Here is a 12,837-nt window from a genome sequence, read left to right as displayed (position 1 = left end):
AAAGAAAACCTTCAGGCAGACAATGCCAACTCAAGTCATAATAAAATGACTATCAATAGCACCACTGTGACTAATATCTCATTATTGTGTGTAGGCTGGGACAAAGATGCTGGCTTCAATCAGAGAGTAAAAAGCTTGAGAGGAAGAAAAAACGACATGAGTCAGAATGAGTCAAAGGAAGCAGGTCTGAACTGAACGTAATGAGGAAGAAGTTGAAGAGAGCCTTACAACAAACAGATCGATGCCGTCACTGCAGCTACGGCTAATGACTGCATTATAGTTTTACCACTATACCTTGGGACAACCGAGCAAGAGGCAGCAGTTAATGAGAATGGCATTTTTAACTGAACAACACAATCAAACGATATCCCCAGTTACTGTATACATTTATGCGATCGCTAGCTCTGTGGCACATCTGATGATGTTTTTACTTCCTTACCATGGTAGCTCAAGACAAAGAAGCCAGCTCCAGAGAAGTCAGAGTGGAATTTGATGAGGATGATGTTAGAGGTCGAGTAGACGGACTCCAAAGCCGTGTTCCCACTAAATTGGCCAATCTGAGGAGACGACTGGTCTGGACCATCCCTACAGGGAAACAAAGAGGGAAGAAACACACACATAGAAAGCTTCTGTTACAAAGAGGGTACTTAGAGACTAAAGGCCCATAAACAAATGGAGCTTCTTTATAGAACAATACGCAAGAAAAGTCACCCTAAAACATAATTTGAATAAGTTACTGCAGTCATCTCTGACAGTTAAATGGCTATTTGGGAACAGGAAATGGTTTCTCCGAGGCTAGAAACAAAGATGGAAGGGGCTTGATGATATTTATGAGACAAAACGTGGAGATGCTCCATTGACTGCGAATGGAGTCGGACACTGTATGACAAAGCGCCAGCGCCCAGAGTGATTGTGCATGGCTGCAGGCTCATCTTCCATCTCGAAACAATCCAAACTACAATGTCACAAAGCCCATCCTGATAGAAAAAAAACCCTCCACAAACTCAGATTCCAGCTCGCTCACAAAGGAGCAGCCCCTTTTTTGTCTCTTGCTAAACAACACAGTTCAAAGCCCTGGCTCTCTCATTCTTGCTCTGGGAAGTTCATAAATATTGATTAAGCTGTCCTCAGATCATAAGAATAACAAATGTAAATCCTGTTGTAGACTTGGCTTTGGTTTAGTTTACTTCAGCCTGGCACTCATGAAAAGTTACACAATTACCACAGAAGGCAGACAGGAAGTTATCCGTCAACTGGCGGGTCAGGCTCTCTGTTGCAGTGTCACGGGCATATATCATCTTTAATGCCAAACCCGCCAGCTGTCAGGCTGGAAATAACCAATAGCATGGTCATTATCAGTGATTAAGAAGTATCATCGTGAAGTTAAATGAAATGATTATTTCTTAAGTGTTTTTGGATGAGGCCAATTGTACCTGTCGGGTAACGTAAGGAATCATCCTCTTCTCTGATTCACATCGACTGTTTCAGAGTCATCAGATTAGTATCATGTATTGCTTCCCACTGCTGATTATTGCTGATGCTAACACTCCCTTACATTTATAAGCATATTATGGCAACATGCTGTGGAGAGAACAAAGAACGCTTTCAATGAGTGAGGCGGTGTAACACAAGGCAACATCTGTGACATACATGATCGTTCTTAGGGTGATAACCTGTAGTAAGCCTCCCAGTGTGAGACCAATTAGCAGACTAACTGACTGTCAGGTTGGCTGGTGCTGGACTGTGGAAACCGCTGCGAAAATCACACCTTTGCCACCGACACTGTGCTCTCTACAGGAAACCACTGTTTGCGGCTGTGTGACTGAGATTGTGAGTCTTCTCATTTCGTGTGTGTGTGGTTGCCGTCTTTGTTTTGTGTGAGTTCAGCAGTTTTATCCACTTTTCCAACTGACAGCGGGGTCAGGGACCTGCTATGCGACCAAATCATGGAAGTCAGCTGTGGGTGGACTGCACATGGCTCAACCTTGTTATGGTGATTGTAGGTAGAAGGGCAGGCTGCATGTTGTAAGGTGCATCCATACACTCAGCTAGCCACATCCCACAGGTCTGAAGAAAAAGGAGCTGTTGCACTTGGTATGTGCAGCCATGAAAGAGCTGTGCAGCTAAAGAGAGGCGGCTCTCTAATGTCAAGTGTTTGCCCAACAATATCTCACACTTATATGATTGTGTTATATAATCTAGCAGCATTTTTGAGGAAAAAAAGAGAATTTAAAAGATTGATCATTTAATAGAATGTCAATAGGCAGAGAATGACATGGCAACACTGTTAAGATTCTCCAGTTCTATAAAAGTTTTCCCTAAAGGAAGATAGACTTAACTGTCACTGTAACTAACCTCAGGTCACATAATGGGATGATTTATTCTGGTAGAGACTAAGGGTCTCCATTGTCCAATTTCTTGGTATACCTGTCCTTCTCTGGAGGAAAGAGACTATCAAAGTAATTATTTTAGACAGTCAGTGTTGGACACTTGTGGATCATCCAGGTCCTCGTCAGGGGAAGGGTGAAACTGCGTCCCCAGACTTTTCTCAGCAGACGACAGTATTTTTTTTTTGCTGTAAAATTGTTCTGAGAGCTGCGTAGACAGCCAAGCCTGGAAAATCTGGAAGGCTGTTAGCGCTAACATCATTACAGGCTAACAGAAGTACAAGACAGACATTTGGTCCTTCTGTGTTGGTCTAAAAATACATGTTTCAGCAGCACACCATTCCTTACCCTGCTGTTGTTGTGTTGTCCCTGCCTAGCCCTGCCTCTCCGTGTCTGTGTGCCAGGTGACGTTTCTAAACTGTTGATGCTGCTCCCTGCCGTCTATTTATAGAAGACAGGCTTTAGCTATAGAGAAGGGGCAGCAACATGGCAACCCGGGAAAAGATTGTGCAGTCTCTTTACGGTTCTGCTGCCATCTGAAAGCAATGCTACCATTTAAGCACATGCTGTTACCAATGGCTTCTCCCCTGCAATAAGACTATTGAGGGGAGAAGTTGGTTGCTGAGCAGGCAGCGAGAGAAGATGGATTGTACATAACACATAAGACCGACTGAGACTTAGAGATATCGTGAAGAACTGAGGGACATAAATCGAGACGAGTAAAACATGACAAGAAGGAAATCATGTCAGGGTAACTTTATATTCAGGGGGAGATGTCTGTAGTCATAGTAACCCTTGCAGGAATTTAGCCAATTAGTGGCCAGTACTGAAAAGATGTTAAGGAGCATGACATCCTGTGTGAAAGAGAGAATGTGTGTGTGTGTGTGTGTGTGTGTGTGTGTGTGTGTGTCTGTGTGAGTGCGTGTGTGTGTAGCTGATGTTCTTTGAATATGTGGCACATATGAAATGGCTATTCACTCAAATGAAAAAAAAGATCGCTTCTCAGTGAAATAGATCTCGATGAAGCAGAAAAATATTGAAAGGAAGCAGCACATAGCCGGGATCAAGAGTGTCAGTTAACAAGTAGAGTGGAAATGGAAAAAAATTAAAAGAAAAAATATGAAAATAAATAACACCTACCAGACGGTAATGTAGTCGTATATTGGCTCGGTGCTCAGTACGGTGAAATTGATGTAGATCCCGTGTCCAGGAGGAACTCGAACGCTCCACACACAGTCCTGGAAGTTGGGGTACTCCTCGGGGTGACCGGGAGAATAAATTGTTCCATTTAACGATGTGATGTTGCCGCCACAGAGAGCTGTAAGACAGAATATTAACAGAATTACCTTTAATGTATTACCAGCAAATTAGTATTGCCTTCATGAAGCTTTAGTAATTGTCTGGATGACTGAGAGAGGACACATCTCTGTCAGTCCTATAATGACCACTGGATAACTCCTTAATACCTTGAATAAATTGTCAGCGTAGTTTTACAGGTATTACTGTGAGTGATAGTTTTGCTTGTCGCAGCTGAGAGCTATAAGACTGAATATAAACAGCTTTTTAAATTAAAGGTCCTCAATTGAGTGTTAATGCTCCAAAGTCTGAAAGCCTTAAACTGAAAATAAGAACAACAATAATTGGATTAGTGAGCAGCTACTTATCATTAAGTTAGAATAATATCATCTATTGATATAATTTCACCGCTGGAAATGAAAAACAAGAAAAAGCCTGACACAACTTCTTATTTCTCTTATTTTTCTCTACTTTGCTTTCTGTGCTGTATCTGCAGTGTACGCTCTCTGTTTAATAATGGAATAATACTTCAATGGATATGGAAACACCATTACCAATATCCAAAACAGTGATGATATCAGTGTTAAAATTCCATTAAAAAAACATTCACGAGTGAGGATGCCCAGGAGAAAGTACAGCTCCCAAGAACCTAGTTTACCAGTGAATATCTATCTATAAACATATGAAACCTCTCAAGCCAAAGAAAAATACGCTGCATTCAACCGCACACAGACATCATAGCAGGTACAAATATGACCTTCTTTATTACCTTCACATCGTGGTAGTGGGTGATTCCAATTTCTGCTGATTCCATGTAAACATGTGAGCGATGCATCTCCGATCAGGGAATATCCAGGCAGACATTCAAACGACACCGTCATCCCAACACTGAAGTCTGTGCCGATCACAATGCCATTACGAAATGGCCGAGGGTCTGGGCAACTCTGGAGCTGGTAGGCTTGAGTGACAATAGACCAGATTAGTCATGAAAATAGTAACAATACAGGACCTGTAGTGTCTGAATGTGTAACCCCACTGAAATCATTCATAGAAACACACAATAAATACAATCAATCACTAAATAGACAATATTTAGTCCTGATAAGACATGTAGTGGATAGTCCAGACAGGAAAAATGTCATAATGTGGAAATAGTTAATTAAAATGAATCAAACCAATGAGTCAGTCAGGAGTCAAGGATAAAGATGGTTAAAAGATTTTAGCAAACATTCTTCGGCTCTTTACAGGTCAGCGCTGCAAACTCTAAGATCCAAAACACCAGCTGTAGCTGCCAAATGGACCACACCCTGCCCTTAAAAGATCCAATTTGTAGGACTTAGGGGGGGTTAGGAGGATCTATTGGCAAAAATGTAATATAATATCATTATCTATGTGTTTTAATGACTGAATAATCACCTGAAATTAAGAATTGTTATTTTTTGGGATATATATAGATGATGCACCACTATGTTCCAACAGATAGCCGAGGACAGGCAGACCCAACACTTCAAGTTTTTTGCATTTTTAGCAGCCATCATCATAGACAATGAGTATTTTGTTGGTTGCAATCTTCAACATCACCACAAGATGCCACAGAATCCTACAAACCAGACCTTTAGGCACGCTGGGTATGTTAAATGACCTTTCTCCTACTGTTATTTAGTACAAATGCTGCAGAAACATGGTGAAGCTACAGTCATGTACAGATGCAAGAAAAAAATAATTTTTTTTTTTTTAAGTTTTCCATATAATTCTCCTGTCATTATTCACCTTGAATGCTCTCGTACGCATTGAGAAAAAAAAGTTTGCAATACTGAAAAATAATTAATTATTAAAGTAACGCTAAGCATCATGGTCTCCTCAACCCCTGAGCATAATACAACTTCAGCAGCAAGCGCAAGGTGAAGCCTTTGGTTTTTAAGCCATCAGCATATACGCACAGTTAGAAACAAAAAATTCCTCTGGTACGTGTAATATGAACAACTACTGCACTCCACAGCCTACATTTCAAATAAAACTGAAATGCTACAGAGAAACTAAAAAAAATAGCAGCTGCAGACTATATATAAATTAATATTAGTACGTTTTTGACAAGTGTATCATGCACCAGTGAAGCTCATACTTGTCCTTCTTATATTGCTAAAACACACTCAAATTAAATCTGACAGTCTGCCATTTAAACATTTTAGTCACAGCAACTTTTCACAGCCAGAGTAACAGGAGTCAAAAGTTTGCCTGAGTGAGGAAATACATGTGCCTGAGAAAGACAAACATTAGCAGTATAAATAGTCCTGTTTTAAAACACTCCGGCAGTGCTCCTGTCACGAGATAAAAGGTATTATTCATCAGCCACTGCAATTTGCACATTAATGGAATTAGTTTAATGCACAAATGAGGCTATCTGCAAGACTTGTCATAATAAATATAAGACTGCTCAAAACTTTCTTTAGCGTGACACAGAATAAATACAGAACTTGTCTCATCACTGAAACTAATCCTAACACGTAGACTTCCTTCAACCCTATATCTTTTTTGGAAACCACTTTAACAGTGAAAAAAAAAAATGTTTTATTGTTGTCTAAATGTCTATAACTTTACTGTTAGTCACTCCTGACAAATGAAGTCAGTCAAGGCCAGCAAGTTTCCACATTGGCAACCTCCACTGTTTTCAGAAAGAGCAAAGTCAGACTTCCACACTTGTTTCCTCTGCTTAACAAATGATCAGTGTACCGAATAGGAACTTGCAAAAAAGATAGAACATTTACCTTGATATGTGATGTGGAACCCTGGCTTGTTCTGTGAATAGTCGCTGTGGAAGAAGAAGCTGGTCTGGTGGGTGGTGCTGAACAGCGGCTTGGGGATGAGTGGACCGCTGAACCGGTCGATGACCGAGCCCGTCTCCAGCGTTCCACTGCGAATCTCTAAGTAATCATGGATCGCCTCGGTGGAGAAGTTCAGAAACTGGAGATGGATACCTGAAGGGAGAACGCATCACTCATGACATTTACAGCAATCGGTAAAGCTTGACGGACAGAGAGGCTTGCAATAAAAGCATTAGTAGATGCTTCATCTGCAGCCAGTCGTTGACAAAGTGGATAAAGCCCTGTGACACTGATTGAGTGAGGGAGTGGGTGGGTAATTGAAAAAATCAATCAATGAATAACATAGATGTATGAAGGGCGAGACAGAAAGAGACAAACACAGAACACAGACGCACAGTCTAATGGAGAGTGAACCAAACACACTATTTCGAAGTTGACAGTGTTCCTTACCGAAGCCGACAGGTAAGTTGACTGACCATGTGCAGTCTAATCCACTCGGGTAGTTGCCGGGGTAACCAGGACTTAGAATCACTCCACTTACATCTGTCATAGACCCACCGCACTGGGCTGCGCGCGCACACACACACACACACACACACACACACGCACACGCACACGCACACACACACACGCACACACACACACACACACACACACACATAACAGAAAGAGAGGAACAAAAGGGGAAACAGTAGTTCAGTGTTGAAAGTAACCATCAAAAGCAGGAGGCTGACCTCAGCAAGTGCAGCAGATAAACTTCTCCTCTTCTGAAGAGTCTTCCACTGGCAGGACACTTGAGTATCTTCGACCTGACATTTTGCATCATTTCGAATCAGACATTAATATTCTGAGTCTGTAATAAATGCCCTTCTTGAATAAATTACCATTGTGCACGAAGATATGTGTGTGTGTGTGTGTGTGTGTGTGTGTGTGTGTGTGTGTCCGCTTGTTTCCTCTAGTTTGCCTCAGTGCATACTGATGATGCGGCACACTGTGCATGTTTATGGCGGCGACTGGCTGAGCTTTGCATCAGTTTAAAAAGCTTAATCAAATTCTGCACAGAATACTAAATAATCAGCTCATCACAGAACAGCAAATTGATCAAACAGCTTATTTTTCCAGAGAGTCAGGGCAGGCGATGGAGGCTGCTTGCATCATTTTCTGCAGCACTCAGGTTTTGCATGCGTCTCCAGGCTTAATTACATGCGTGTGTGTGTGTGTGTGTGTGTGTGTGTGTGTGTGTGTGTGTGTGTGTGTGTGTAAAGGAGGAGAATACCTACCAAGACATAGCGGTACAGGGTAGTTCCATCTTCTCACAGGTCCGGGCATGCAGGTGATGTGAGCATTGCCCTAGAAATGTAAAGCAAGCACAGTCTATTATCATGTTACAGCTGGGAAATCACCACAGATGAACTTTGAATAATTTGGCCTCAAAAATTATGTTTGATCTACTCAACAATAATATTCGTGTTTCGCAATAACAACCGAAGCCACACCGTATTAGGCATGAGGAAGTCAAGCCTCAGTTAGTGCTGTATACCGCACAGAAATCGGGCAGACCACACCAGAGACATTCATAATTCAGGAGTTGTGCAAACCACACCAGAGTTGTATGTTTAGCAAGAGCTGGGAAAACCACTCGAGAGCGGGGTTTCCTTCTGATTCACAGATTAAATAGTTCTTGGGTTTGTGCAGCCAGGGGAAGAAAAGAGGGAATTGCGTCAATCAGAGAAGCTGAGCAACCTTTAATGATTTCACATACAAATCTGGCAGTCGGTTCACATTAAACAACCGCAACTTGGAGCGCATGTGGGTCTTCTGCGTATCCGGAATGACTATCCACTAATTACTGACAGTCCCGAGGTACAGCAGTAAGAAAAAGAAACAGTATACACACTTAGGCTGTAGTTTTACCTGCAGAGAGTATCCTTGTTCACAAGTGAACTGTACGACGTCTCCAACCATAAATCTGTCTCCTTGTCTTATTCCGTAGCTTGGAGTCTGAGGCTCCGGACACGACTCCAATCCAATAGCTGATAAGAAATGTGAAATAAAGTTCCAGTCATCGCTGTGCATATATAGCATATCCCGCGGATAAAACTGTATAGTAGAAAGGCAAATAAATACCTGTATATTCCAGGTGAAAACCGGCAGCTGAGACGCTAATATCAGAGCTGAAGCTGAGATAGAGGTTGTTAGATGTACTATTCAGCAGAGGGGGGATGGTGGTGCCTGAGAGCAAAGAATGAGGAAGAGAGCAACAGAGGACCAAAATCAAATTTTTTTTCTCTACCATTTTTCAGCTGAGGCTTGAAAGCAAATGATCTTAGTTATCTGACAGCAAAGGCAACAACAAAGCCCTCCCAAACCCACATTCTCACTTTTTTTTTTGTTGGTTTGTGAAGTGTTCTCTGAGGAGGGAGCGGGGAATTACTTTTATATGAGACATCTGTTTTATTTGAAACCGCTTTTAAAATGTTGACTTGACCTACTTAGCATGGCAAGGCGAAGTACAAAGTGAAAAAACGGCGAAGAAAAAGCTGGTGCAACAGGGTGATTCTGTCAGGGCCCTTCACGGTAGAATTATCGGTGATGTTCAGGAATATTAGCCAACTCTAATCTCCAATTTCCAACCAGTGAGCTATGAGCGGAGCCTTGTTATGATTTACCCGCCGTTTTTTTGTTCAGTGGCAGGTGTGTGAACAAAACTTATAAAAGTTCCAGAGAGATTTTCTGAATGAACGGTGAATTAGGCTACAGGATGGTATTGGTTGCCCATTGTGTGGGGGAATTAATTAGCAGCGTTTCTGAACAGTCTGCAGCTTCCCTGCTGGTCGGTTTCCCAGAGAAAATCTCATTCATTATCATAATGGAATATAAAAAATGATTTTTTCCTTAATAATAAATGATGATTGATGATGAATAATGAACTGCATGGATTAAACCATAACCGTTGTTTTGGGGCGCACGACAGTATTAATTAACAGTTGTAATTAACAAGCAGGAAAAAAGTTTCTTTGGCGTAATGAAAGTATTTACTCATTCAGACTTTTTATGTGGACATGCTTCACTGTCACGGTCGTTTCATTGCCTACAATATAATCTCTTATCCAGTTTGTCATAAAGATGTCAGGCCCTTCCATAGATTATTCAACACAACAAGCAGATAATCAAAAGACTTTGATTCCCTAAAAGAAGTATACAAATCCCCAACAAGGTGCTGACTTGACGGCTTCTTGAATTATAAAAGTGAATGTTTTTTGAATGAATGTGAGTTTGTTTTTGAATAACTTTGTTTTCATCAGAAAAAGAGGAGAAGAGAAATATGGTTTAGCCTCTCTTGCTTCTGTGTACATGAGTGAAATAAGGAGTTTGTGTGTTTCTGTTCACAAGTGTAAACATAGCTAAATTGTAAAAGACACTGGGTAACATATTGTACATATTGTTTTGTGTGTAGATTGGAAGACAATTCAATACTGTTTTACTTTGTTTATATGTGGCGGACCCTGCCATCTTTCTAGCTTCCAACAGTTTTCTGGGCAAAAAAAAAAGCTGTTCTTTTCCTCTAAGAACAGCTTGCTTTTTCAGTTATGGAAAAGTTAAATTACTGAGTTTGTATTATTACCTCATTAATATTGTAATTATTAAAATTCTGAGTTTGCATTTATTCAGTGTTGAAGAATCTCTTCAAAACTACATAGTGCCCCTTTAAATCTATGCAAAAGGCGCAGCTGGGGTTTAAACCTCTTATATGATTTGTACGAATTTGATTTTGTATAAATGTTTGGGTGTTGGTAATGAGTTACAAATATCAAACAAACAATAATTACCTTGAATTAAATGGACTAGTAATGAAGCTGCTAATTGCACTGAAGCTAGCTTTAAAGCAATGGCGTTGTGCAGTACATTTTGTAATCATTCAGAATTGTTGGAATGTTTTTGAATGTATGTTGTTTGACACATCAAATGATGGGATGCGGACTAAACATCTAATCCTAGAGGAGAATTACAGTCTAAGAGGATCAATTAGCTATGCGACAAATAACATTCTCACATGTCTTTCGAGTAATCACGGATAAACAAGCAGGTGCCAGCGGGTGTCCTCCTCAGCTCCTGCTGGGAAGCAGTGGGCCACACAGGAAGCATCTTGTATGTATTGCAACACAATGTCAGCTCGCAATGTTAATCTAGTTTATTTGAATGTATCTGTCAAGCTATGTTTACAGGTCACAACAGTTCCCATTTTATTTTGCTATGTAGCTCATAAATGCTTGTGAAGGAGCACTGAACTTAAAAATTGTAATCCTTCATATGTACTCAAACCCCCAACTACAACCACTATTATCCTAAATAGAAAAACAATGTTGTTCAGTAAGTCTCACTACCAAATGAACTATTGCTTTTAAATTTGTTATAATACAATAATATGTTTAGTTGAAAATAACTATATGCTGTAATTCAAAGACATAATTGTATGTTTCCTACTTGCTGATTTATTGTAATTTGTCTCACACTTGCGCATATTTTGTTAAAACACTTTGTTAGCGAGAATGGCTGTGAAATGTGTAACTTTTCTTAAGTATCACTATAAAAACACTGAAACAGAAAGCTGTTTACCAGAGTAGCTGCCCAGTCTCGGTGCGTGGTTGTCGGCTCCGTCGTAAAAATCCAGAGAGTCCCAGTTATGCTCGGTGGCAAAACTCACAACTTGAATCTGAAGGGACACATAAAGAGGAGGGGAAGGGCAGAATGCCCTCTTAGCTCTTGTTTCAATGACTTATAAAAGCAATAAAAGCACCCAAATTGTTATTTGATTGCATCTGGTACATTTGCTCTTTCTATGCACACATTTAGAAAGAAACTAAAATACACAATGTCTGTTAATAGCTGTAAATATTCAATGAAACTGTCCAACAGCGTGAAAGAAGAGGAGAGGAGGCTGTAAGAATATGTAAATTATCCACAACACGCATGTGTCTAATGTCACGTCATGTAAAATTAGAGGAGAAATTTCAATGCTCTGAGGTGTCTGTCAAATATTTCTATCAGACTTCGTGTCCGAGGCATCTTTGCCTTTGTACTTGTCCGTGACAGCGGTTTAGCTTACACGCAATCTGTCATTATCTCTCACGATTAGATCCTATCTAGTTATCTCTGGATGGGCCCTCTCTCACAAACCATCCATCCATTCATCCTTCTAATAATATCTTATCTTCCTTGACATCCTGCCTGCTCAGCTTTTAAGCCAATGATACATAGGTCAGCCGGGAAGCAGCTCGTGACGGGTACTACCTGTATTCCTGCCCCTTCTGGAACGGAGACCTTCCACACACAGTTCTGGTTGTTGTCGTAGGGCTCTGGGTATCCAGGCGACAGGATGGTCCCACGACGAGAGGTCAAAGCGCCCCCACAGGGGACTGAGAGAGAGCAGAGAGGAGAGAGAAGCAGAGGTTAAAACAACACTTTGCCTGAAAGTAATAGGAAAAGAGAAAGTCGATTGTGCCATCCCTTCCCCGGCAGAGGAGAGGACCAAAGAGCCCAAGGCCTGGGAGACAGATATTGAGGCCTACGGTTTATTTGATTTTTAAGTCTTATTAAAACTGTAGAGTCTATTGTATGACTGATTATGCATCTGGCTATGCTAGTCGGGAATAATATTTACCTATGCATGTTGGCAGGGTGTCATTCCACTGCGCCAGGTTGTCTGGTACACTCTCACACCGTATGGCAGTAGAACCATGCAGGATATAACCCGGGTTGCACTCAAACTGCACCAGGGAGCCGACTGCGAAGTCGTTACCGAGACGCTTCCCAAAGCGTGGCTCAGGAACTGAGCTGCACTGGGTGGAGCTGGTCCTCGGTACAGCTGCAGAAATAAGAAAGGCCACAATCGCTCTGGTTTATTGCTGCTATGCTTGTTTTTTTGTGGCTTTTATAGCTAAATAAGTAAACCACAAACAAAAACACACTGTGACATTGTAAGTAAGATGGCTACTTAGCAGTTGCAAGCTACTTCATCAAACCTTAAATATTTACTTATCGTCATATATATATATCATATTTAGTCTTCTTCTTGTTTTTAAATGGTTGTTTTAATGATTCTAGCTACAATACATCTGCAAAAAAGTATAGTGCTACTATTTATTAATAATAAATATGATAAATAATAGTGCATTTTGACACTTGTGATTGGCATACCTTGGTAGACAAAGTGAAATCCCTTTGCTGTTTCCGGTCCAACTGTGGTGAACTTAATTGTGATCTGGTTTCCCGAACTCAAAGGGAGAGACTCGCCTAGAGAGAGAAAGAGAGATCAGAGAGACAGACAAGGA

At 40.9% G+C, this 12,837-nt stretch overlaps 1 protein-coding gene across 9 annotated transcripts in view; it reads right to left on the bottom strand.

Moving 5' to 3' along the window:
• The window catches only part of csmd3b (CUB and Sushi multiple domains 3b), a 376,450-nt gene that overhangs the window by 49,556 nt on the left and 314,057 nt on the right, over positions 1-12,837 (bottom strand). For all 9 annotated transcript variants that reach the window (XM_030411810.1, XM_030411811.1, XM_030411812.1 and 6 more), the window contains 12 exons: positions 12,704-12,799; positions 12,168-12,371; positions 11,798-11,922; positions 11,123-11,219; positions 8,633-8,737; positions 8,420-8,538; positions 7,786-7,855; positions 6,956-7,072; positions 6,449-6,658; positions 4,453-4,641; positions 3,528-3,705; positions 440-585 (listed from right to left, as the gene is read on the bottom strand). In XM_030411810.1, coding sequence (XP_030267670.1) covers positions 440-585; positions 3,528-3,705; positions 4,453-4,641; positions 6,449-6,658; positions 6,956-7,072; positions 7,786-7,855; positions 8,420-8,538; positions 8,633-8,737; positions 11,123-11,219; positions 11,798-11,922; positions 12,168-12,371; positions 12,704-12,799 — 1,656 coding nt within the window. The remainder of the gene's footprint in view (positions 1-439; positions 586-3,527; positions 3,706-4,452; positions 4,642-6,448; positions 6,659-6,955; positions 7,073-7,785; positions 7,856-8,419; positions 8,539-8,632; positions 8,738-11,122; positions 11,220-11,797; positions 11,923-12,167; positions 12,372-12,703; positions 12,800-12,837) is intronic.

The sequence above is a fragment of the Sparus aurata genome, chromosome 3 (genome assembly GCF_900880675.1).
Source record: "Sparus aurata chromosome 3, fSpaAur1.1, whole genome shotgun sequence".
NCBI lineage: Eukaryota > Metazoa > Chordata > Actinopteri > Spariformes > Sparidae > Sparus > Sparus aurata.
This window is presented reverse-complemented; position numbering and strand designations above follow the sequence as displayed.